Source organism: Hydractinia symbiolongicarpus, chromosome 11 (genome assembly GCF_029227915.1).
Source record: "Hydractinia symbiolongicarpus strain clone_291-10 chromosome 11, HSymV2.1, whole genome shotgun sequence".
Lineage (NCBI taxonomy): Eukaryota > Metazoa > Cnidaria > Hydrozoa > Anthoathecata > Hydractiniidae > Hydractinia > Hydractinia symbiolongicarpus.
In genome coordinates this window covers 6756436-6783651 of record NC_079885.1, presented here as the reverse complement: position 1 = coordinate 6783651, position 27216 = coordinate 6756436, and the positions used below count along the sequence as shown (strand labels likewise).

Sequence of the window (27216 nt, the reverse complement as noted above, 5' to 3'; positions counted from 1 at the left end):
CGCCAGCAAAGGCGGAATCTTTTAAATCGCCTGAGGAGATAGATAGAAAGAGACAGCGCAGCTAGGCTGGACGCCTCAAACTTATCCAGGCTAAAGTCTAAATCCTCGTTTTGACAGATTTTTTTGGAGAACGAGGCTAAAGTGAGTTTTGAGTCAACAAGAATCCTAACAGTGCAACAAATTGTTTTATTATCCAATGTTTTATTATCCAATGAACAATACTTTATTTTAAAGTTTATATGCTATCGAAAGTTAAAGCTCGTGCAGTGTAGCATTATAAAGATCGTCCTAAAATGCACCATCTTTGATATTATTAATGTTCCCCTTTAATAATTACGCCATTTCCTTCTGTACAATATTGCAAGCACGAAGACTAAAGCCATATTCGACAGAACTAATTAATTAGTCATCAATTTTAATTTAAAGAGGAATAGTCGAGGCTGAAAATTTTTGGTGAGAGATAATGTATAATAGCTATAAAACCGTAACAAATGTGTTATAAAAGAAAAAATATGAATATGTAGTCTGAAAATAACTGTCGTTGTTTTCATTTTGTTTTTATTGTTCATCAATTTTCAGGCTTATTATTTTTCTTTTAAAATTGTTCTTATAGAGAAATGAAGTTTATGTAAGTTAAATTAGCTATGATTAACAGTTACAATAATAATCAAAAATTGAATTTTAAAATTTTAAAATATTCAATGATTTCGTTCCCCAATACTCAGTACTCTTCAAAGTTCAGTACTTTTTTAGATTATTGCTATTGGCGGAAATCTTTAAGCCACAGGGCTTCTTGTTTTTGTATGAAACGAGAATTATTACTACAAACGAAAAGTTGACGAGTTCACATGGAGTGAACCCGTCAACATCCTTGCCAGAAGTGTTATTTTTTTCCACTTACAGGAGAACTACTTTTTTCTTAGTAGCTATGCAGATTCTCGACACAGCATTCTTTGAGCTCTCTCTCTCTCGAGAAAAAAAACTGGGATCACATTCTCTTTTTTATTATGTCCAAAATTCAGGGGTCACCTCCATATGTTCTCGTGTTAACACCTCACGATCGACTTAGTCTTAATTAAAAAAGATATAGGGGACAATCCCTGTGAAATACTTTTTTATCTGATGCAAATAAAGCAAACCAACTGCAAAATCAAAATTATTAACGACAGCACTTACAGACATTTATAAATACTTGTCGTTAGCCCATGGAAAATCCACGGGTTCGCCCGTCACAGCTAAGCTACCATTTTGCGTGACAGACAGACAGACAGACAGACAGACAGACAGACAGACAGACAGACAGACAGACAGACAGACAGACGTATACGGGCATTACAATACAGATTTTTAGATACACACTTGTCATTTGTTTAATCAATATAGTTAGAATATTTCTTTACTATACTTGACATTTATATTAAATATTATTTAAACTCTATTTCTTTTTGCTTAAAAACATGGCTTGGTGATAAGGCAACTCGTGCCTTCTTTTTGCTCACGTATTTTTGTATATATTAAAGTATTAACCATTAACGATGTAAATAGATCTCTTTTAATAAAGATGCCGGCATAAAACGTTCTATTGCTTGTCGATGTATGTATTTATCGTTTTATTTCTAGCATGTTCAGGAGCGAGACGTAATTTTCTTACAAAATGCAGGAATATAGTTTTCTAAGACTATCAACTAAGAAGAAAAATTAATTAAAGCTTTTTATCGATTGGCTGGCTAGAAAACTACCATTTTGAAATTATGTTCAGGATATTAGTATTTTATTAATATTTTAAACGTGTTTATTTATTCATTCCAATCTCGTTTAATAACAACAACAACAACAACAATAATAGAAAAAAATGGGTCGTCTTGCTGTGCCGATAAAAAGAGAGACATCGCGCTATGAAGAAAGTTTAGTGTGTGGATTTTCCACAAAAGGTAAATACAAATAAACAAAAAACCGGATACGTTTTTCTTCATTTTTTCTCACATTAAACTAGGTGTATTATACAATATAGCAATGAAGATACAGCCCTAAATATATATGCAAGGCATAAGTAAACCAGCCTTTAATCAAAAAAGAAATACTTAACCAAATTCTCATCTGTCTAAAGACGATTCTTAGAGAAAAACTAATTAGTTAACATATTTACCCTGCATACATTCCGAATAAAATAACACATCTTAAATATATGCAAAACATTCTATATACAATGTTAAAATTCTTAACACAACGCAAACTTTTTAAAAAGCTTTCTAAAAAAATTGTATATTACTTTAACGTTCGAACAGATTCGGAAAAAAAAAATACCCAGGATTTTTCATTCATCCATAACAAAATTTATCACCGTGTTGAAGACATTGATCCATTCACCATTTACTTTGCCAAAGGATCAAAATAAAATCTATTACCTGTCAGTTAGATTTTTAAAATTTCACTTGGAATTATCTTATTATTTTAGATTTTTCTTAACTGTTTAATCTAAAGTTCATCACTTCCAGCTTTTTCCAAACTCTGCACGAGCTCTGTTTATAACAAAAGCTTATTAATAAAATTCGCCATTTATTTACAAACGCATATACATATAAACACAATAATATAATACAAAGTACTAAAACGAGAAGTAAACCCGGGGTATCGCATCGCAAAATGTCGGGTAAGATATCTTGCTTTCTAAATTTTCGTCCGATGTAATGTTTTCGAAGATTTAAACAAAATAAAAATCACAAACTCGAGAAGACCTGGAAATTTTATTTGAGAAATAGAAATTTTCGAAGGAGAGGAAAACGAGCAAGGGACCACTGTGCTCGACCCCACGGAATAAACTTCTTTTCTTTTTTTTTTTAAAAAAGTGCAAACACTTAATTGTGGTTATTAAAAATTTTCATGCTAAATCGAAACCCTTTAAAACAATATCTAAAGCAACATTTTTGTACGAGTTTTGTCCACTACATACAGTGTGGACATGGTAAGTTGATTCATTCACTGTTATATGTGGGGTTATTGATACCAGGCTCGGCGCGTATACCTAAAATGAAAGAAGCAATAGGTAAACAACTCACTACAACTTTTTCCTATAAGCAATAACGTTTCCCTGAATCTGCATTAAAACGCCTGTAAAACATTAACGCCCGAGGGCGGATTAAGGTACTTTCTGACGAACAAAACGATGTATTATTAATTTCCTACCTTCAGGCGATTGTCTTAAATTTTCGTATCCTGCATGACTCTGAGGATTCTGCTTTTCCTGAGTGTCTGGACTTCTCATTTGAGCATAACTTGGATAGGGAGATGGGGCGACCTAAAAATTATATAAAAGAATTGCATTACTAAATGACCGCGTACACACTTCGAAGAAACGTCCAGACCTTTAGACCCCCTTAATAATATTTTAAATGTTTTCTTTTTAAACAAAGAAAACACAAAAATAACCAAGATTGTTTTCTTGGCCCTTTCAACCAGTTCGTTGTGTCGCGCTTGCTGCATGTTTACATAACGACAATAACACAAGTGTTTTAAAGACTAAACACAAACTTCGAAAAATATAAAGCAAATCATTGGCATAGTTAAATTATAAAATCCAATGTTCTTATGGTCTATTTCCCCACTAAAACACTATGTTAGAGACAACAATAAAAGAAAGAAAAAAATTGTGGCACAAAACAATTTCTATCCATATTTGTGTTTGGTTTATTATAATAATTTTAGTATATAATCAAGATATTAAAAGGATGGTTTAAAAGCAATTTTATTTCGTCTTCATGCGGCAATGCAGAAGTGCTATTTTTTTACTTGCGCGCTTCATCTTATTATTTATTATAAAAAAATATTCTTTTAAGAAACTGTTACAGAAGCTGCACGGTATATTATATACAAGTAAACTTCACTTGCCTAATTATTCAAATTTTTAGCTTCGGAAGTCGCTTAGTGGTTGCTTAAATTTTGAACCAAATCTAAGCTTCGACTTTTAACAACTCGGTGGCTTATAAAAGATGTGTAGCGTCATCGGGGACATTTGAAATATAAGTTTAAAACGTGATGAATTACGAAACGGCTACGTAATCAGAAAACGAACATCAAGGAGGTCATGGGTTCCATTTCTCCATAAGGTTGAAGTCTACTTGGGCGGTAATCTCAAAAGCGGATTCTGTAGCTGAAATAGGAGCTTCAAACGCTCAGAATCGCCTTTGTAGCCCCTCCTGTAAACAATTAACAGGGTGTATCCCTAGAAATTATTAAAGCTAACCCCCAATATAGCTCACTACTACCTTCTTTGTTTTCTTCTGCTTCACGACAACAACAATCACGATGATTATGATGACACCCACGACGAGCAAAGCAACAACAACACCAATCACCACCCCGTAGTTTTCATCGTCCTCATCATCATCATCTGCATCAGGTAGCTCTACGCTGTGTTGCTGTCCATTAAGCAAAGCAGAATCTTCGATGGTATGCATCTTTGTCCCATCAGGTAGCTCCACAGTGAAAGTGTTGGTTTGAACCAGAGTTCCAAACTGTTGCAAGGTCGAGTTGGTATCTTCTTCGTTTTGATACAGCACAAGAACGACAATCACACTACCACTGCTGATATCACAGCGTCGTATATCTTCGCTGTTTAACTTCAGGTCGTTTCGAACTGTATCGCAAATGTATTTCTCAGCGGCGGTCTTGTTGCCAAATTTGTCGATAACGTCATTGAAAACAGCGTTAAATTTAAATGAAAGTGTGGACTCTCGGTTCAATTCAGGACTAATCTTTTTGGTTGTTGTGGAACGAGTGGTTGTGGTGGTGGTTGGGTTGCTGTTATCATTTCTTGTGGTGGTGGTGATTGTTACGCTGGAGTTAACAGACTGTTGGTTAGTGGTAGGAGCAAAGGTGGTAGTGGTTTCCTCAAGCGATTGGATGATTTCTGGCACATCAAATGCAGCGATGAATCCATGCTTATAACATTTGCAGTCAGCATTGCCATTCATATTATCAGCGTTTAATGTACTGCAATGGTCAGATGACCACACCCCTTCGTGCCACACATGACACTAAAAAGGTTAGAAACATAAAAATAAAAATGTTGGTAAAGTTGGGTTTTATATGCAGTACAGGTTGTGACCATACTAAAACTGAACTGTTTCATCCACTTAAATCATTTTTATGGCATATGATATTTGACAATATTTACAAAATTTCTGACAATTTTTGGATTTCCTGACCTCCTGACAGGACTTCAGAAAAACAAGATATATCTTGGTTGGAAGTGGGTTAAGGTAAGTAAATATGCCACTTACTAGTACAGTTCCAGTAATGTTGTGCGCTGAGATATCCAGAGTAACTTTTGTATTAGACGGTATTGACTCGTCTTGGATGAAGTCATAAGTTCCGTCCACACCTTCTCCAGTTGGATTTGCAAATTCAGCTTTGACCAAGTTAGAAACCAGTGTGAAATCAGAGCTTGGCTCCGTCAGACTTAAAGCATCAAAGGTAAGCTGAAAAAAGATAAAGAGCTGAAAACACCCGACATATATACCGTAAAAAAATAGAGCATGAAAACTATTTGGGACCTACAATCCTGGCCAAAATTGGTTGAGAAAAGGCCCAACACATGTGAGTTTATTATCTTTTTTGTTTCTGTGTTTCATATGTAGAGATTCTCTGTTTTGTTGACATAAACTAGCCAGCAAAATTATGCTATGTGTATACTAAAACAGTGCAAGTTTTCACTTATAGAATACTAGCTAGTTTCCAGTTCCCCTCTCCCCCCATTTCAATTTTGAAGTCATTGTAACAGTTTGAAAAATGCAGCTGGCCACTCAATCCACAGCCAGCCATTGTCTTTAACATTGAAATGGGGAGAGAGAGGGGGGCTTGCATCTTTGTTTATCTTATGAACTTATGTTGCATTGGAAATTTTATCAACAATTTTGGCCAGGATTGTAGAACATGAGTTGGCTTTGGGTAAAACTTACTTTGAAACAAAGGTAAAATCTGTAAATTTTAGGTCGTTTTGAATTAAAAGTAGGTCTGTCTCAGTTACTAAGACCACTTACTTTTTGTGTCATCAATTGTTTAGATAAAAAACATAAAAATACTCACCGATGAAGCAACAAAAAACACTCCATCGCAGTAGTCAGCTGACGAACAATTCCAGTAGCTATATTTATTAGCAATTTCGCCGTTTATCATGATGGCGTCACCAAGGGGTGTAGTTAATGTCATCTCCGTCAAATTATCCAGCCTGGAAGCATGCAGTGAAATATGTTCTGCTGTAGCATTGAGTGGATCAGAAATCAAGCTGTCGCATAGCGATTTGAGATAGTAAGGCAACTCTTCAATAAAATCTTGTTTAGCAGAAGTGTCAGTGTCTGTGTAGCCAACTGGTAGGAGAAGATTGTTATGAGTTTCAACAAAACTCAGAACCTATGGTATAAGATAAAATTTTGGATGTTGCATTTGGGGTGATGAATTTGAGTAGTAACTAAAGCGATAGTCGAGCTAGTGGTGGTGGTTTAACCCTATTCAGTCCAATCCACCCTGCCGTTTTTTTTTAATAACTCTTTTTTGCTATGCTGTAATGATATCTACTCAGTTTTTATATTTATCTATAAAGCACCTGTATTCCAAATATTTAGGTCCCATACTTACAGCTTTAGATAGAGCAATAATTCGAAACTACCCTTAGAAATCTCTATAAAATACTTAAATCTGAGAAATATAATAACTTTCGTTAAGATTATCTGTAGGATTTGAAACTAACTTTATTTCGGTGGGTTATTTCTGAGAGTTTTGGTCACGTGATTAATTTGATTATATACGATATTTTCGAATTTTAGCAAACAGGAAAAATCGGATTTTCGTGCAATTTTTTATATTCATGAGATCTATATAAAAACCGAAACATTTAGCTGTCAGAAACCTTAAACGGAGGGTAAAAATTCGCTCTAAAACGTAAGTAATTTAATTTTAAGCAGACAGTGGTATAACAGAAAAATTTCAAACTTTCGACGTCACAGAAAAAATGCTGACATAAGCAAAGATTTATTGCTGCCATTTTGTTTCTTTCATGCCGCACTATAAGTGTGCCATGTTTAATTTAAGTAGGACAACGCTGCCAAAAGCAATGAAGGTGAGGCGGATCCTCCCCTCTCCCTGTCATAATATGTTCGAATTACCCCGGACCGAATAGGGTTAAAAGTTTATGAGGATTGTTCGTAAAAACAATATGATCAAGCTTTTCCTGAAAGGTTAACACATTTTTATTTTTGTTTATCGTTAATGAATGGTTGTAAAATACGGAAAACAACTCACCTCAGCTTCGCTAACAAAGGAAGCGCTTTCTTCTTCGTTGCCTTCTTCTTCGCCTACGCTTCTTCTCCTACGTCTTGCGGGGGCCTAAAACAAGGAGTCGCCTGTCTAAACAATTGATCGCTCTTGTGGAGAAATGTAGTTAAAAATGCGTCCGGAGGGGAATTTTTAACAACTACAACAACAACTACGACAGCAAATATAAAGGGTATCTTAACATTAAATGGGCAAAAATATAAAAAAATGAAAACTATGACAATTTTTGATATCAAGGCTAATAAAAACTATAACACTGACGAAGACTGCGACAAAGGTATCGGCGAAAACACTTCGACAACAACGATAAAAACGTCAGACTAGACACGTCGAAGACCATGACATCGACGGTAAAAGCTTAAAAAACGACGGTAAAAAGGTCAAAAATTAGGTCAACGCCGGTAATAACGTTAAAGGTTGTTGAAACGAAAAAAACGACAGGAAAAAATAATTTACCGCTTTCTGTTCTTTCATATTTTTCAAGGAAGATACAACTGCTGCCTTTTGATTATCAGACACAATTTCATCCTTGGGACAGTTTTTCCGCACAAGAGCTGCCACACCTGATAAAACACTAGCTTTTCCCAGGTTTGGATTGGACGCCTGTGCCATCTATAAAATAGTATTAATTCACAGGCTATTATAACACTTAAAAGACAAAGCAATTCAAAAAGGGTAGAGATGTGACAGAAATAACCACAGAAAAACAGAGTGGATGCTATATTTGCACGTAAACATATAAATTAGAACATGTCATCTGAAAAAAAAATATAGGCGGTTTGTAGGCAACAATCCGGAAGTGGTTTGTTATGCAGTTATCGCTCATATATATTACCAGCAAAAAAATAACGTATTCTCTTGCCTATGCACCACATATCGCGGCTGCGCCAAATATTCTGCAATTTACACAAAAACATAGCGTCAATGCAAAAAACAAAACAAACTTAACGCTAATAAGAATTACCTGTTCAGCACTTTCACTGCGCCGAACTTTTGCTTCATCAGAAAGTTGCTCACATTGAGTTTTATCTTTGTTTTTTTCATCCTGGAGTTTTACAACACCCTCGTTGGTTTTTGCAATGTAATCTAAATGTCAAAGTTGGACGGTTTCTGACTGGTGAAATAACCTACTTTTGCCAGGGCGGCGATATACTATTGGTAATAAGTAAAAATAGACGGACGTACAAACAAACAAACAATGAAAAAACCTAACACGAAAAAATAAAAGGACTTACTTGCAGCTTTTTCATAGTTTCCATTTTCAAGATTTATTCTTGTTTCGTTATTTCTCTGCCTGAAGATTTCTTTGTTTTCAATATTAGGCTTAGTGCAGTTCACTGTTTTTTCCAATTTAACAAATTTCCCCCTTCTATTTCTGACTATCGCTCTAATTTTTAGTTGTCCACGAGAACCATCGCCTATAAAATGAAATGTTGATTCTTAGAGGATCACATAAAAACAGATTATGCCAATATAAAGATGGTATTAATGTTTTTTTTATATATTCACGACTTTCTTTACAACTTGTCCCTATCTCGTGGAAAAAAAAAAACGTTTCGTCCGTCAGTAAATTATTAACACTTAGGAGGACCCGGAATGAACCAGCGCGCAGCCATCTTGAACATATAATATACGACTATTTTATAGAGATAAAAAAGATTAGTTAAAAATAAACTTTCTTTTTAATTGCTGAGCATCTAAAACATTTCAGTCAAAAGGAGCATTTTATGTTACTTGAATAGGAGCTTGAGCACCAATTTCTTTTTAAGCCCTACTTTTCTCCAGTTTTATGAACTAGCATTAAATTAAAAGGAGAATTTCTCCGTTATTCTCGGGACAACTTAAATTAAGTTTAGCCTTAATGCAATTTGTGCTCGCGAATTTCTAATAAAAGGTTCACCTGGTGGTAGAACATCAAGATTTTGTTCGAACTCCCCACTGAATGGTTCAGCAGTCAACTTGCCATCCAAAACTGGTCCAATTTGATACTCCAATCCGTCCTCATCGTCATTTTCTTCGTCTTCTTCTTCTCCGTCATCACCAGTACTACAGCCTTCAACAAAAGCTTCAAATTTCGTGTCAAATGCTATGCCCTCCATCGGAGAAACACTGAGTATACCTAAGAATAATAATAGTTATTCAAACTCCTGTCTTTCTAACCAACAGATAACTTTTTTTTTGCGGAACTGGTTGAAAAATGGTTCCAAAATGCTTCATTTTGCGGATGACTAAAATTTCTCGAAATTAAGTATTAGTGCAAATTTCGACATAAAAACTAAGCAATTCGTTCCGCGAAATCAGACAAGGTTTTTTTAAACTTATATAAATAATTTTTTAAGGTTTAAGTAACCACACACTTTTTAATATTTATATTTTAAATTTTACTCTCTTTTATTACTTATGTTCTCATTTTTTGTTTGTATATTTATTTATTTTATTTTTTCATTATTCTTTTACTTTTTGCCCTCTTTTCAATCAAAAATTACACAGGACCAATCTATATTATATATTTAGTTTTTGAATGGCTATCCTGTAAGAATATTCGTTTTTAATAAATAAATAAATAAATAAAAACTACTGAACTGTCCTAAATCTTAAGGTGCCCAATAAAACCCTGAGCATTTCTTAAAGTTATTCCCTTCATTTGTACAGTATAAAAACAACAGTATACGTACAGCCAGTTGGAGGACCAGAGTGTTCAACTACAACCACAGCAGGCTCACTTTCACCATTCTCGTTCTTCGCACTGGCTTCAAATTTATATTTCGAATTCTCAGTAAGCCATTCTTTTTTGAGATGCATCTTGATGATGTTAACTTCTCTGTCGAAACCGCCTTTAACTATCTTTTTGCCAACCCTCTTAATTTGTATAGTCTTTTGGGCCTTCGTCGAATTTAAATCAACGGCGAAGTCTAAACGGTAATATAAAATTTTAGTGCGTTAAAAGGAAAAACTTCCTTCCCTACAGCAGCTTTGATAGTGAGTATGACTTTAGCAGTAATACTGAAAACAATAAAAGCTTAATGCTGACAAAATTAAGTAAAGTAGTAACATAAAAGGTATTTCATTCAAAGGTCCTTTAATGATGCTCATTGTAGAACATGTAAAGGGTTCCTACAAGATTTTCAAAATAAAATTCCCTGACATCAGAAGATTTTCCCTCACAATTTTTGACACTGAATAAAACATTCAAAATCCAATTGCATTGTCAGCGCAGAATGGTCATGATAAAGAATGAAAACGGAATAAAAAAAAGACACTAACTACACTGAATGGTTTGTTTCAATAAAATTCAGAAAAAATTTTTTTTAAAAGAAATATTACTTGAAAAAATTAGAATTTCTAGAAAATTTAAACAAAATTTCTTGACTTTTCTATGTTTTCTCTGATTTTAACACAAATTCAACCATTTTTCAGGTTTTCCAGGTTCTATATGAACCCTGTTATTTTCTTTTACCTGCATCATCAATGTTATTGATTAACTTGATAGCATCTGCCTTTGCACCTTCAACTTTGCACATAATTTGGTAAGCATCGTCTTTCGTTTCCTTAGGAGGTTTGCATTTGATTTTGGGTGGTGCTTCGTCTAGGACTATGACATCAATAGACTGTGAATCAATGGCTTCTTTGTTAAGCAGATACTCGAGTTTGATGGTGTATCTATATAAGAATGAGAAAACATATGAAGGCTGTTAGAAATGTTTTAAAAATGTTTAACAGGGCTTAAAAAGTTTCTAGTACTAAAGGGGACATTTTAAAAACAACTCAAACAACAAATCTTTGATTCTTGCTGTAAGAAGCATACAGGGAAATCCAAGGCAATAATTCGTTGTAATTATACAAAAAATACTACCACAATCAGAAACCTCCTCGCTAACATGTTTTCAATGCAATATGCAGAAACATGGAAGTTTTCAAAAACAAAACAAAACACAACAAAACAAAACACAACAAAATAAATATTAGGGCAATAACAAAACATTACGTACATCCCACCACATTGGAAATGATTCATCGGGCTAACTGTCAAGTCAGGTAAATTGGGAAACTCCAAAACTTTTGTGGCATTTTCCATACATCTGCTCATATCACTTCCATCATCACCTTTCACGAAACAACTCCATTTGAATTGTGCAGCTGCTCCAGCTTTTAGTTTTGATGGAATCGTGAATCTTTTTTGATCACATTTAGCATAAACCTTTTTACGACCTGAAAAGTATAATAGACTGCACATACAACGAATCAGTAAATTAAGTCAATTATCAGGTATATATATTAGGAGAATAAATTACTCTCACGAGGAAATTTTTTTAATCACAGGAAACCTTGACAAATGTACTTTCCATCATAAAAAATTTATTACCTCCAGCAAGTTTGATTTTTAACAGGATAGCTGGGATGGAAATATTCCTTTGTTTAGATAATGCCATAATGTTGGTATCAGGTATTTTAGCCATCAATTGCACTGTGAGATTCTAAAAATCAAATGGACTTAATTAATAAACCAATAAAGAGAATTTCTTCACTTCATGATTATATATGTTGAATTTTAATAATGTACAAATAATTTTTTTTAAAAAGGATCAACTTACTCGAGCTTTGTTTACTTTCCCTTCTTCGCGTTGCTTGATAATAAACTTTCGCTCGTAAGAAGTTAATGGTAGAACTTCATTGTTTTCTTTTACAATCCATTTGTATTCCAGTTTTCGTGCATTACATGATTTAACAGCAGCTGCATAAAAGGAAAATGACAAAGAAAATGAGTACAAAAGTAAGTACAATATAAGGCACTTGTAAGTAAAGTTTGTGACATTGATCGCAATCAGCTCGCAATGCAGATTAAGTCATTTCTTACCAAATGAGTTAATCTGCATTTAATCTGATTTTTAACAAACGTAAATTATGGGCGTTGGTAAACCAAGGATTTTGCTATATTAAAAACACAAGACACGCGTCAGGGTAATCACAGACTTAAAATTATAAAAAATTCAAAAGATTTCAGGAGAATTTAGGTTTTGGATCAAAAGTTTAGAATATATTTCTAAAAATGTCTAAAAACTATACTATTTTTTAGAGGATTTTGACAAAATATGAGGAGAAAATGGATAGTAATCAAGCTTTTTGAAGATACAAGCTGGTTTTAATCATTTGTAAAAAAAATAACAATGAAGAGTTCTCTTTTTTTCTTGAAAGAAATGTCAGGATTAGCAATTGTTGGGGATATTTTGGTCCAAATTTTTGTACATAGACACAATGTAATATTTGCCTTTAGGACATAGAGCGTGACTTCCCAGTGAATATAGAAATTTTATAAAAAATCTTGTTACAATCTCAAATATATCCTTGCATTTATTCAATCTTTTTTTATCTGAAAACATTTTTAGCTTTCCTTCAAAGTTTAACATAAATTAGAACTTACCAAACATTTTGATATCTGCCTTTTTCCTTCCTTTGTTAGCCAGAAACTTAATCTCAGCCTGGATAGAGCTATTTACTAAAACTTCTTTTTCTGCACAACATTCCATATCAGCATTATTCATTGCACACATTTTAAAAACAAATTTTCGCCCATGAATTGACCATCTATGCAAAGAAAAAATAAATAAATATAAATGTATAGAAAATAATTATTTTTTAGAGTTTACGTTTGTTAAGTTAGAGTTCTCTATACCTTGAAGTAGAGCAAGCACATAACGCAAGTGTAAATAAAAAGAATATTCATTTGTTTTTTAAATTTTCATACTGCAGCAGGGGCGACAATCCTTAGTACACTAAATTCTCCACAATATATATAAACATATGTCCTGGCAGCATTTCTACAACCACGTAATAGATAGAAACTTGAAAAAAACAAATAATAGATGTATGGTGCTTCATTACCATCAAATTATTAAAATGAGAATATTGACATCATTTTTAGGATTAGCATGAAATGACAACAGCTACTATCTTTGCATCAATATCATTCTCATTTGCAAAGAACAAATGTCATATTATCTAAGTATTTGTGATGGAATATATAAAATGTTATCCGGAAGACTGCTGTCTTGTTATGAGAACTAGCTACCCTGACACAGTGAGAAAGCTTCGACACACAATTTTTAACATTTTAACTAATTTAAAGAAGGAAATGTTACTATTTTAATTGATAAAAGTCAATATGAGGTAATAATTAGGTAATAATTTGACATTTTACAGATATATATTTTAAAACGATTTAATTTTTTTTAATTCCTTTTAAAAACTGAAACAAAAACTATGCACCAAGGTAATTGCTTAATTAATGCATTCTAGTAATATAATTAATGTCAAATCGTTCAATTGAAGTTTTTAGTAAATAATTAATGCATTCTAGTAATATAATTAATGTCACATCGTTCAATTGAAGCTTTTAGTAAAAATCAACATACATTGATGCATTATTCTTGGCAAATATTCCTCTCCTACTACCAAGGGTAGCATTTAATTTTGCCAGTTTGGCTCCATTATTGTCATCAGCAGGATTTCCATTCTTATATTGCACTGACCATCGTACAGTCTTTATTTTCTTCATTCTTGCATTAAGTTTTAAGTTACCACATGTGCCTAAACGAAATTGGTCAAACACCGTCAACTGCAAGTTGATAAAAAGAATAAACCTGACAACTAAATATTGTAAATCGAATATTTTAAGCAAGCAAACTTTTAACAAAACAATTTCAAGGAGAGTTTAATTTTTTTGGTTTAGAAGATAAATTTTGTTATTTTCCTTTAAAGATACGCCGCAAGAAATCACATAAAACATTTTTTCTCACAACAATTATTCCAATACTGTAGTTCGACTTTTAACCCATTGGTGGCTATTATTATTTATTTATTTATTTTTTCATATTATTATTTTACTGGTTATGGTAATTAGAGAGGGTACATAATACCAAAGCTGATTAAATTTTTGAGTTTCTGCGTAAAGGTTTAGGTAACACTGACTTTTGCAGCATGTCAACTTCATTCTAAGACAGACATACAGAGATTATTCTAGACCACCAATAATAACTGGGTTCAATCTCTATGCAGTAATCTTCAAACATTAAGCATACACTAGCAGTGCCTACACAATTTTTCTCCGATGACATGGGCAGACCTCTAATAAACCCTCATATGTTCAAACAATTTGCAGCAAACTGCAAACTAACTAGCCTTTTTGCTAAAAATCTTAATTGTGAAGTTTTGGAGTAGCTAGCAATTAATTGATACTGTTATTAGTTGGGTAATGGACAAAAGAAATTTTAGAGTCTTGAATATCGTCTTGGCAGCCAAAGGGATAAACATATGGTCAGTTACTTTCTAATTCAGGCAACTTACTGACAACATCCATGCCACCAATTGCACATTTGGTTTCAGGTATGCTTACTTCATAAACACCCGGTGCATCAGTTAAAGTACTTCCAGGACAAGCAAAACATTTTTTAGGAATGGAGATTTTATTTCCCTGCACGCTATTCACACCAATTTTTTTCCTGCAAAAAAATATAAAGTAGCATTACTAAAAGTAAAGATGTGGTACTATTAAAATGAGAATTGTGTATATCCTCTAGCTTTATCTTCCTGTGAATCTAAATCAGATGACAACCTAAAACTATAAAATGAGTATATAAACAAACCCAGTGATTTGAACATAGTCTTCACATCCTTGTGCCACATTCTTCTGTACTGTTTGATTAAAGAAAATGTTGTATGTAAATTTCTTTCCTAACTTCACTTTTTGTATCATGGGCATGTCACATCCTACGTTCATGAATAGTACATTTGATGATTGATTGGCACAGGAAATGATTTTGATAGGAATGTTCCTTTCAACTTTCTTAGCAAAATATTGACAAAGGACATGAGTTGCGTTGTGTTTTGCCATCTGTGGTTTCATGCTGCCAAATTTACAAAAATATCTATTGCGCAGGGAGAAGGCACCCTAAAGGTAAAAAAATTATCAAGATTTAACATGTACATTTAACACAAATATTACACTTGTTGTTTAGATAACTAAGACCAACCAGGAATGTAATTTGTGAGCTAATTTGTTACTAGTGTTAGATGTATATATCTTAATGCTTGCAACACAATTCTTATTTTTGTTACTCTTTTTCTTTACATGTTATTAACAAACGAAATCGTTTAAAAGACGTACAGCAATTAGAATTTTATTTTGGCCAAGTGAAGCTGATGCTGGAATTATTCCAGTGATTACAATATCTTTGTCTTCCTTTAAAACAATATCTTCATTGAACGAAACCTCAGTCGCGGCTGCATCAGTGCATACCATAGTATAATTGCCTGGGCTGCACGATTGATATCTAGCCCTTGATATACATTCCTTACGCATTGCTGGCTGACATTCCATTTGGCCAATAATTCTTTTAAACCATGTTTTTTCCAATACACATTTTTCATCAGAGCTAAAGGAATGAATACATTTATCCAGAGAACATAAGAAATCATAGGAAATATTAAAATTGATAAAATTTAACAGTTTGCTTACTCTTTTTTTCTCAATTCACAGTGAATTTCTTCTCTGGGTGTTTCATGGGCATATCCACAGATTTGATAAACTTGTGTAGACACCGAAGCATGTGAAGATTTTGGAATAACATCACTGATGTAGCTAGCACACTCTTCGTCAGCATTAGCATCATTTTTGCATTTTCCACAAGAGTTAAGCACTGTATACATTAAAGCATCATCTCATAAAAAACATTATCTCATAAAAAAACATTGGAAAAAAGCTTTAGGATTTGGCAATGATGCCTTGACAATAACGTTTTTGAAATAAAGAGGATTAAATACCAGCGAACAGTTAATTTTAATGTTGTGTAATAAGAAATTAAAAAACAACCAGCTGAAAGCATTGCTTGAAATGTAACTTTGTTGCAACATATAGCAAAAAAAATCAGTTTTGATTATTTATATCCTTAACAAAATTACTTAAACTTTTCAGGTTCTAGCTGAAAATCTTTTACACACCTGACAAGATTTAAAGGATTTTTTTCGGTATATATTTATGTCTAAAGAGTGAGGTTTGTGAATTTTTCAAGGTCCGTTTAGCATCTTGAAAAATAAACAAACAAACAAACAGAACGTACCATCCTCTGGTTTACGTCCAGTCCTTCCACCAACGCAAACTCCACATTTTTTAACTGCAGCAAAAGCACGGTTGCAAATTGGATCCTGGTTACAATCCTGCTTGACAGGATGTCTATCCGGGCATCTACCACACACCAGCCTTTGCGAACAACATTTTTTCTCACCATTTTCAAAGAATAACTTACTTTCATTCATTTGTTTACCAGTTTTTCCAAGTATACATTCATCACAAACTAAAATGCAACATTATGTAATCATAGTTTTTATACCATTGATTGACTTAATCTACATCTAGAACGAACAGTCACAATTTTAAAAAGTATATACACATTTTTTTAAAAAAAGATTTGGTTCCGCTTAGATATAAATTGATAGCATCAATATTTCATCATTAACTAACTTTTTTAATTTTATTTGAGTATTTTACAAGTTAGCAGTTGAAAGCACCCACGATCTCAGCCTTATGTCATCTACAATTTTTTGAATTACCTTGTATAGCATCTGATTTGTATTCATTATCACATTTTGGTTTACATTCATAAAGTGAGCATTCATCACATCTGTTTTTCTTCTTACCAGACCCAGCACGTCCGTCACAACCAGTGCGTAAAATTTCAACACTTGTGTCTTCACTACTATACGCATCTTTAGAGAAGTCAATTTCCGACTTATCGTGGGTACCAACCGTCTTGTTATCACTTCCATCCCAGCAACGCATTAGAAGATGCACAGACTGCGTGTTTGACACATCTTCTTTTTCTGGTTTAAACCTGATTAAACACTTTCGCTTTAACAACAAGACTTTCTTGTCTGCAATTTCAATATTGGCAAAATCTCCATTACCACATTTGTATTGGAAATTTCCAATTTCACCATTATTAACTCCAAAAATAGCAATACCAGCATTGAGATTGTCATGATTATCTTCCATCAATTTTTTCCCCTTCATTTGAATATCGGGAAATCCTCTTTGATAGAGTTTTGGATTTGAAAAAAGAAGCTTCTCCACAGGAAAACCTTCATTTTGGCTAAGATCTGCCGGAATTGGTGGGGCAAATGCTTTACCTACCAAACATTTCGGTTTTTGTTTTGTTCTTTCAATTGCTATTGTTACCTTTACACTATGTGTATCATCATCATCTCTGTTGTTAATAGCTCGGTTGATTTCTTTACCACGTGTTGTATGAATCTACAGAAAAAGCGTTTGCTTAAAAAACACTAACTTGTTGCCAAACACTTATACCTGACATGTATGCTTTTATTCAGGTAGAGATTTAGTGTTTAAAAAAGGTGGGATCTATTAAATGATACAAAAAATGTTCTGTGTAGAGTAAAATACTCACAAAAAAGAGTGTTTTATAAAAATAAAATAGTAAGAATAAGCACTGTGATTGTTAGTGCTTTTCTACATTCAGCTAACTCAGCTAAAACATCTATTTTTAAAGGAGCATTATAAACTGCCAGAGAGTCATTCTGATAGTTAATATAGACAATTGCTTTGAGCATTTAACTAACACGCCTTTATTAGAAAAAGAATAACATACTGAAATAATTGAGATTCTCCAGACCACTCGTAATAAATATTTGGTATACAAAGAGAAAATGCAAATTTGAATAATTTTTGTAGGTACAACCCTTCATACCGTGATTTGTCCCTGGATTTGCAATCTATGCATTGCTAACATCATTTCATGCAATCCTTTTATAAGCAAAGTAGAAATATCAGCATGAGAATGATATATGTATCAGATATAATGAAAAAACTAGTTGTAGCCTGTAGAATAAAATCCACAGGAATTTTCCTGTTTCTGTTGCTTTGACAATAGGTATTATAAAATTGACCACTGTGATACGTACCAAGCATCCAAATCTAATTTTCAGTGTAACATTCTGCTTGCTGTTATAAGGAGGTATATAAGTAAAGCTTGTGTTTTTTGTAATGAAAACAGATCGGTAGAGTAGATCTGCACACTTGACAACATGTCTCTTAAACATTGTTTGTGATTTTTCAAAATCCATAACGGTTCCATTTTTTGGAGTTAGAGTGTAGTTCATTGGTGGAGTTTTAGTAGGCATGCTGGTATTACGTTTTTCATGGATTTCTATTTTTCCTATGAAAAAACAATTGTTTGCTTACATCTTTGTTATTCTTCTTTCTTTACACATATTTTGCTTTAAACTTAAACTATTATTAATACATATAAAGCTGCCATTTCAATAAGGATAAACTATCTTGATCTTGATTATGCAGAAAAGAAATTATTACAGATATCAATACTTTCCAGAAAAAAAGAAGAATTGGTATCATTTTTCAAAACACAACAATAAATAAAATAATTAATCTGATCTTCATGTGATGATTTTGATGGTTTATCATAATCAGCATCAAAACAATAATCAAAATTACCATAAAATATTTAAAACGATTAAAAGCAACAATTACCATCAGAAGGACCATTGCAACCAACTAAAAACGTTCCTGTTTCTACACATTTCTTCTTTTTGTCATGATCAACAAGATCTTGGATATCTTTTGGAAGCTTAGGGCATTTATTAACAGAAGGAGTATCATCTATTCCAAACTCATCAACCTACAGTAATTCCAAATTATTATTATGCTTAACAAAAGAACTAGAAGAAGGCAACAAAAATCCATGGGGAAATTAGAATATAATTTGTTAAATTTCAACTGAAACTAAAGAAATTATGTAGTATACATATAAAGTAACTTACATTCAATGACTTTCCTTGATAATTAGCAGCTGAGGATTTTGATGTATCAAAAACGCGCTCTCTGACCTGGCGTGTTTTGATCTGAGATTGTTTTGGTTTTGGAAAATTTAATGATAACCAGACTAGCGTTAGTTTAAATTCCTTTCCTGACATTATTCCTGACAATGCTTGAGCTGTAACATTTAAAGTTTTTATGGTGCAAAAACCCTTTTGCATAAACCTAAAAAAATTAGGCAATGCTATAATTACAAGACTCTTTTGCAAGGCTGAAAATTTCAAACCTTTCTGAATAGGCAAATTTCAACTATTTGAGTTTTGTCCAAACATTCTCTGACTTCAATACGTGTGCTCACACTGATTTGTTTGCAAAAATCATAGATATTTAGGTTGCCTTCATAAAGTAAGGACATTAAAACCTTTTTTTTGTATTATTCAAGGGATCAAAATATACAAATGCATAGTAATGCTATACTTTTGAATGTGTAATTTTTTGTACACTCTCTTCAAGGACGCATCAAGGCAACCTGTATAAATCCAAATACATATTAAGCATATATTAAAAAGTATTTCTAAACGATATATATATTTCCATTATTTTCCTATTATACAACTCTTCAAGATCTTACAACTATAATACTATTATCTTCACCAAAAATATTTAGTTTCAATAATTCCTCTTTAAACTGAAAATGTTGAAAATAAATAGTCTAATAAAAATAGTTCCAGTGCAACACGCTTGCAAAGTTATGGAAAAAAAGTGACATAATTTTAAAAGGGAAACAATAATATAAACAAAGATGGCATGTAGAATAGAAATTTTCAATGATATTCTGATATCATTTTTTTTTCTTTTAAAACGTTGTTTAGAAATATATTTATTCTGGATATGATATTTGGATAAGAAATTTGAATAAACAAAAAAACTCCTGTACACCATCTTAAGATTGTCTCAAAAAACGAGTCAAAAACGAGTACTATAATGACATTTTGCAGGACCCTAAAAAAACTGGTTCCTGATAAGTCAGGCAATACTACCTCGATAAAATGAGTAGTCCAAAACGAAGGTACAGAATCTCACCCAAAAGAAATTTCCAACACATTCAATTAATTTTTTGTCAGCGTTGCTGCCAAACAAATAACCTCAAAATTTTCTTCTTACACTACTAATGTTAATCCACCTGTTATCGACACAATTTTCGGTGGGCTCCTATTGAGACCAAAAGTGTCGAAAAATAATTAGTTAACCAAAACTCAATAAGGCTACAGGCTTAGATAGAATTTGTTCACGACTGCTAAAAGCAGGCTCATCAGTTTTAAGTATTTATTTATCAAGTCTTTTTAACAAATCTTTATTTACTGGTTATGTACCTAAATGTTGGAAGACTAACTGGGTCTCGCCTATTTTTAAAAGTGGCAATAAAACAGATCCTACTAATTATCAGCCTATCTCTATTTTGCCAATTCCTATGAAAATTTTTGAAAAGTTAGTGGATGAACAAATGTCTCATTTTATTTCTGAACACAACTTTCTGAATGACAGACAGTCTCAACAGAAACTGCAGTAGTGGATGTCTTTGATTTTATTCTTACTGAGCTCAACCAACAATAATTTTTTGTGCTGTGCTCATTGACCTTAAAAAAGCTTTTGACACTGTTCATCATAAAATTTTGTTAAAAAACTATGGTGTTTTGGCATCATAGAATGCTGCCTTTGACTGGTTTGAGTTCCACTTAACGGGCCAAATGCAGCTGGCTCTTGTAAACGACACAGGATCAGATCTGCTTTATAAAAACGGGTTTCGGGGTGCCACAGAGGAAAAAAGGAGCGAAAAAATTTAAATATCTTGGGGTAACATTTAATTAAAAAATGCAATGGGAAGAGCACATTAATGACATAAATAGAAAAATATTAATTAAATATTCTAAAATTAGAAGCATTGCATCCTGTTTAACACCTTAGACAAAAAACATTTTAATTAATGCACTTCATCATCATCATCATTCTCGGCTTAACGTTCGTTTTCCATGCTAGCATGGGTTGGACGGGGTATATTAATGACCCTCTTCCAATCTGATCTAGACTGTGTTAGATCTAAACTCAACTTCCTCTCTATCAAGTCTGTCCTTATAACCTCCTGCCAAGTCTTTCTTGGTCTGCCTCTGGGCTTTGCCCCAGGAACTATCAAGTCTCTACACTTTCTTACCCAATTATCCTCCTCCATTCTTTCCAAGTGCCCCAGCCAATTCAATCTTCTTATCTGGATAACATCTTTAATTCTACAGAGACTAAGCCTGCTTCTTAGCTCATCTGAACCCTTTCTGTCTCTCAGACTGGCATTACACATCCACCTAACCATTCTCATATCATTCCTTTCTAAACGGTCAAGATCTTCCTGCTTCACTGCCCATGTCTCACTACCGTACAACATAACACTTCTTACACTGTTTGTTGTTTATTATCAACATTTGCCATAAGGTTTTAATTCTATGCATTGAGAATGGTTATATAAACCAAAAAGCTTCTGCTAATTTTAACTTCTGTGTTTTTATTTGTGTTTACTAATGCAATTGTCATGCCATTTTAACTACTGCACCTCGGCATGGGCTTGTGCCACCCAAGGTAGATTGTGAAAACTAGAAAAACGATTAAAATGAGACCGTACCTTTCTTGGGAAAGTAATATACTCATCAAAAACGATGCCATATTAGTTTTCAAAGCCATGAATCACATTGCTCCTGATTACATGTGCTCAAAATTCCTTTTGGCAAAAAACTGTCATAACCATCAAACAGGAGGAGCTTCAAAAAACAGGTTAACACTTCCCTTGGTCAACACGAAATTTGGCAAAAAAGTCTTCCTATTTGAAGCTGCAAAAGTGTGGAATAATCTTCCAGACCAAGTGACCTGTAATGGAAGTCTGCTTTTGTTTAAAACTTCCATCTCTAATATATTTGGCAAATTCTAATGGAGATCACTTTTTAACTTTTTAATTTTTGCTTTTTATTCTTTTGCTTTTTAATTTTCACTGATTATAAATGTTACTATGTTTGATTGAGCTGACGCAGTCTAAGGTTTATCTAAAGTTCATTTAAGAACAGAAAAATCATTAGGTTCTAAAAACTTGGAGCTCCTAAAACCTCATTTCTTAGTTTAATTTACATTTTTAACTAGGAATGCCACCTTGAATTAGAAACCTACCTCAATTTGCAGATAGGGTCCAATTGATTACCCAAGACAACTGGAGACTTTATGTCTTTATCTGAAATACACATCCATTCCTCATTTGCTCCAATACCAGTAACTATCATTTTCAACTGCATTGGTTCCATGCCGTTTCTTACAAACACTTTTCCAATATTTTGTATAACGTTAATCTTCGTGTCAATTAGAATTTTCAATAGCCTAAAACAAACAAATGTTAATCTGTTGTCCTACTCAGGGTTGCCACTCTTTTTATAGAGTCAAATTTTTGAGGAATTTTCAAACTTTTTTATTTAAATATATACAAAAAAAAATTAAGGAGATTTGAGGACATTCTCAAATTTTTATTTGAAAGGACTTTAAATGTAACACTACTAGTGAAGAACAAATTATTTCTGTAACAATGTAGCATTTTGTGTTTGATTTATTCGCCATAAACCACATAGTTTTGACAATTATTAAAAAAAATTATACCTATCTTCCCTTGGTGGATCTGTAAATGTTTTCATTGAGGGGAGTGTAAACTTCCCTTCATCATCTGTTTTCATTGGGGGATGTGTAAACTTCCCTTCATCGTCTGTCTTCATTGGGGGATGTGTAAACTTCCCTTCATCATCTGTTTTCATTGGGGGATGTGTAAACTTCCCCTCATCGTCTGTCTTCATTGGGGGATGTGTAAACTTCCCTTCATCGTCGGTCTTCATTGGGGGATGTGTAAACTTCCCTTCATCATCTGTTTTCATTGGGGGATGTGTAAACTTCCCTTCATCATCTGTTTTCATTGGGGGATGTGTAAACTTATCTTCATCGTCCGTTTTTATTGGTGGTAGGGTAAACTTTCCTTCCTCATCTGTTGTCATTGGGGGTAGTGTAAACCTTCCTTCCTCATCTGTTTTCATCGGAGGTAGCGTACGATCTTGAGATAACACACCAAAAACCAACACCACAAATATTCCTTTAAAACCACAATGTATATAATGTATATAATGATATAATGTAAATGCATGTAATCAACAGTGCACAAAAAAACACATTCAATGTTGCAAGTTGTATTTTTATGTCACTTATATACCATGCTATAGAAATGCTGTGCACTTTACATTTCAAGGAATATTAAAAAGTAATTTATATCGTTATATATGTTTATTTTTACTGGGAGTGTTTCCTTTTTCAAAAGTTAAAGCCTCATAGATTCTATATTCAAGTTTGCTACCATTTTTAACATAAAACAAAAATAAGGCTGTTTGTAATGCAAGAATATCTTTGTACACATGGGAAATACTTTTTCATAATTATATTTCCATTCCGATCTACATACTTTAATCTGGTTTTCTTCAAAATGGAAATAAATATAATAATTTTTTAATAAAAAAATACAGCATATAAATTTTCTTTTTGGAAATTTCTGTTATCTTTTTTACATGCAAATGCACACCCCAGGTTAGGGCTAAATTTTGTTATTTTTTCTATGTTTATACCAAGTGAATATTAAGTAACACAAACTGCATTTTTTAACAATTAAATATGAGTCATTGGCATAACAAAATCGTGTAATAACAAGAAATCTATATAAAAGATGTATATCATTGCATATATCATTGCATATATATATATATATATATATATATATATATATATATATATATATATATATATATATATATATATATATATATATATATATATATATATATATATATATATATATATATATATATATATATATATATATATATATATATATATATATATATATATATATATATATATATATATATATATATATATATATATATATATATATATATATATATATATATATATATATATATATATATATATATATATATCATTGCAGCCTTAGCTTTGGGTTAATAAGTTGTAAAATGAATTGCGTTCTATTTATTTTATATTTTTTAACCACTAGTTATTTTAGACCTAAAGTTCCTTAAGACAGGGCTTCCTTATAATTTGAATGTGTACATTTTTCGTGCTAAGCCCTTTTAGCTTTAGGCAAAAAGATGCAGACTCCAGATGCACGTTAAAGCAAGGTCTTTTTCTGTCTGGTGTTACATCCTACAAAAAGATTTTTTCTTAGGAATTAATCAGACAGCATTTATTTATGCTTAATAAAAGTTTAAAGCTTCAACAATATTTCATTAAAAAGTAATGGATTAAAAAAACTCTTCTCGGTAAGCTCCCACATCTTTTTAAATGCCACACAGTTGTTTTAGAGCCAATAGGGCTACCGTAGATGATAAAAACGCTTTCACTTTCGATACTGAGGGCTCAACAAAGCGGTTTAAAATCGCCGAGCTTGAACTTCCCGCCCCGGAGACAACGAACACCTTGGTGCCAAACAAGCTAACTCCATGTGCCATAGGAAGCGGATTTTATTGAATTTTTAAATTAGAGTGGATCTTGAAAAAGTTCTGAATGCATAAAAATTAGTTGTTGTTTTTTATTGTCACACTTATATTTATAATTCTGTGACCTTTGTTGAATTTTTTTGTTGAAAATAATACTAAACTAATTTTCATGATTTAAAAAAAATAATCCCAGCTCTCTTTTATTTTTTAGGTGGTAATGCAGAGGAAGGAATAATACGTTTTTCATAAGAACCAAGCACACCCTGAACTAGAAAAAGCTGTGTACATTCTGGGGTCATTTTACTAGAAAAAGTTTCTTAGCAAGTTCTTCATTTTACTGGGAGTCTACAAGAGGGATACTTAATCACAAATCTGATTTTGAAACTACAAAAAGATGAAAGAATGTTTTTTGAGACTAATATTTCTCGTTTAAAGATCATTCTCGTCCCCAGAGCTCTTTGAGATTAAAAACTCGAAGAGGTTTATCTCAAAGCGCACTGGGGTTGAGAATGGTTCCATTGAGACTGTGAATTTTTAAGTAGTCTTTAACAAACTACTCGATATTGGTCCAATTTCTCGATATACCAGGTCGCATATTACGTGAATGTTATTCGTCATAGTGTAGTTGTTGCTATGGTGATTGCTGGAAGACATGTGTGGAAAAAAATTCTTGCTTAAAAAATTTACATTTTTACTAGTAAAAAATTCCTATTTTTTTTAAAGGCGACGAGGCAAGTTAATGATTTTTTGTGTAGAATAAATATTATTATTTTTAGTCGTTTTAAAAATTGAAGCGCAGCATTCTGAAATAAGCGAAATTCAGTAACGGTTAATTTTACTGTAGACAAACTTTAAAGTGCATATCCCTTAGGTAGAGCGACAAGTCGTTAGGTATTTCTACACTGCTTGTGCTTACATCTTAAAAATTTGAACCAATACCCATAATATTTTTCCAGAGATGCCAACATTGAAGAAAACGCTATGGACTACATTTTATACGACAATTTTTACTTTCTTTTTTTCTTTTGTCATGTTCATCTTTCTAATTTTAGTGATCCTCTCTACCTAAATTATTGTACCTGGCCTTATTTTCAGATTCTAAAGTTGTTATTACATTGATGTCTGGTTACTTCAATATTTGTTAAATATTTCTTGAACTAACCAAATAAAACTTTGAAAGTTTTCTTAGAATTTTAACAATAAGGCTGTTTAATAATAAAATTGCCAGACAAAAAAAAAGAGGAAGAAGAAGAAAAAATTACCCGCCGAGATGTTTAATCTTCTTAACTTCATCTTCGTTCTTTCTTCTTATTGTCAATAATTTTGATGAAGTAAATTTAAAGCAATATTTAAAAATTATACGCGAGTAAAATATAATCGCGAGTCAAGGTTGTTAATATTTTGTCAGATAAAAGTTAAATTGAAAAATATTTCTTCTCTATCTTTGATTAACTTAAATGCAGCCACCTGTTTTAATTTAGGCTATTTCTGTACTAAGTAAAAATCTTAATAATTTACCATCTGACTAAATAGATGTCAATTATGGAGCCAGCATTTAAAATGACAAACGGTTTTAAATATTCAAAATGTTCTGTTTGTAAGTATCCATAGGCGAAACATTTAAGCGATTTTGAAAGTTCTGTCTTTTGACTGTTACCTAACAACAAAGAGGCAAAATATTTTTCTATCACTAGTAGCACCACATTATTTGTTTATGTCATCACGAAATTTCGGTTGTCAATGTAAGGATAATGTCATCGAAAAAAATCTACATGACAGCTTCGTCCCTAAGCCCTTTTTAGAGTTTCATCCGAATACAAAAAAACGTAACAAACCCCAGGGACTAAGTTGTACTTACTCAACAAATAATCATTAAGTGAGCCTCGTTACTAACGGCCTCCTTATCCCAATTTATCAGTTAGGATAATCATCACCAGAACTCCTTAAAAAGGGCTTGTTTTAAAAAGCCTGGGAACGAGAACGATATACTGTGTCTTTTCCTATTCCAAGAATCTTATTTTATTTAAAAATTATATAGGTAAAGAAAAACCTTTTCAGAATAAAAAGACGGATCCCTCTGTGTCTACCATCATTGCCAAACGTGATCCGAAAGTAATATCGAGGTTGTCAGATTTCTTCTAATTAGAACAAATAAAATTCACTGTCGTTTGTAATCCTAGATTTCAAACTAATTTTTCTTGTATTGTCGATAACTATACCTGAGGGGATCGGTACCAGTATATTGATTAACAAGTGGATCGTAGGGAATTAGTCCTATTTGTATCAAGTCACAGAATGTAGCAATGTACCAGTTTAAACTTAATTAATGGATCTCTCTATTAGTTGGCAAAAAGTGAGTAAATCATGTCAAAGTGATTATATTTTTGCCGACATTATTTTATCGATAAGGTACTGGGAAATACAGCACCGTCAATATTGGCATTTGCAGTGTATTATGGGATTGCATCA

General features: G+C 32.6%; 1 protein-coding gene across 2 annotated transcripts; it reads right to left on the bottom strand.

The window, feature by feature from the left end:
• Positions 1-1958: 1958 nt before the first annotated feature.
• LOC130613849 (uncharacterized) lies at positions 1959-26168 on the bottom strand. Of its 2 annotated transcripts, XM_057435199.1 has the most exons (29): positions 26010-26168; positions 22853-23333; positions 22376-22579; positions 19177-19396; positions 18887-19034; positions 18301-18554; positions 16933-17632; positions 16443-16676; positions 15842-16022; positions 15491-15758; positions 14970-15274; positions 14671-14825; positions 13740-13914; positions 12749-12912; positions 11922-12061; positions 11693-11804; positions 11319-11538; positions 10787-10989; positions 10005-10241; positions 9230-9448; positions 8565-8747; positions 8294-8415; positions 7786-7941; positions 7297-7380; positions 6085-6408; positions 5280-5477; positions 4263-5033; positions 3184-3295; positions 1959-3022 (listed from the first exon to the last, which is right to left on the bottom strand). In XM_057435199.1, exons 1-29 carry the CDS (start codon positions 26038-26040, stop codon positions 2973-2975), a joined length of 6651 nt encoding a protein of 2216 aa, XP_057291182.1. In that variant the 5' UTR covers positions 26041-26168; the 3' UTR covers positions 1959-2972. The 2 variants fall into 2 exon arrangements, with proteins under 2 accessions (XP_057291182.1, XP_057291183.1); XM_057435200.1 differs by lacking the exons at positions 11922-12061; positions 12749-12912; positions 13740-13914; positions 14671-14825 and having other exon boundaries at positions 11693-11787; positions 15219-15274.
• Positions 26169-27216: the final 1048 nt, after the last annotated feature.

Excerpts from the sequence above, each read along its gene's own strand:
- LOC130613849 (XM_057435199.1), bottom strand. The coding sequence starts at position 26,040 with ATGAAGTTAAGAAGATTAAACATCTCGGCGG. Across the intron at positions 8,748-9,229 it reads TCTTGATGTTCTACCACCAG|GCGATGGTTCTCGTGGACAA; the intron begins GTGAACCTTTTA and ends TTCATTTTATAG. Across the intron at positions 6,409-7,296 it reads CCTTTGTTAGCGAAGCTGAG|GTTCTGAGTTTTGTTGAAAC; the intron begins GTGAGTTGTTTT and ends CTTATACCATAG.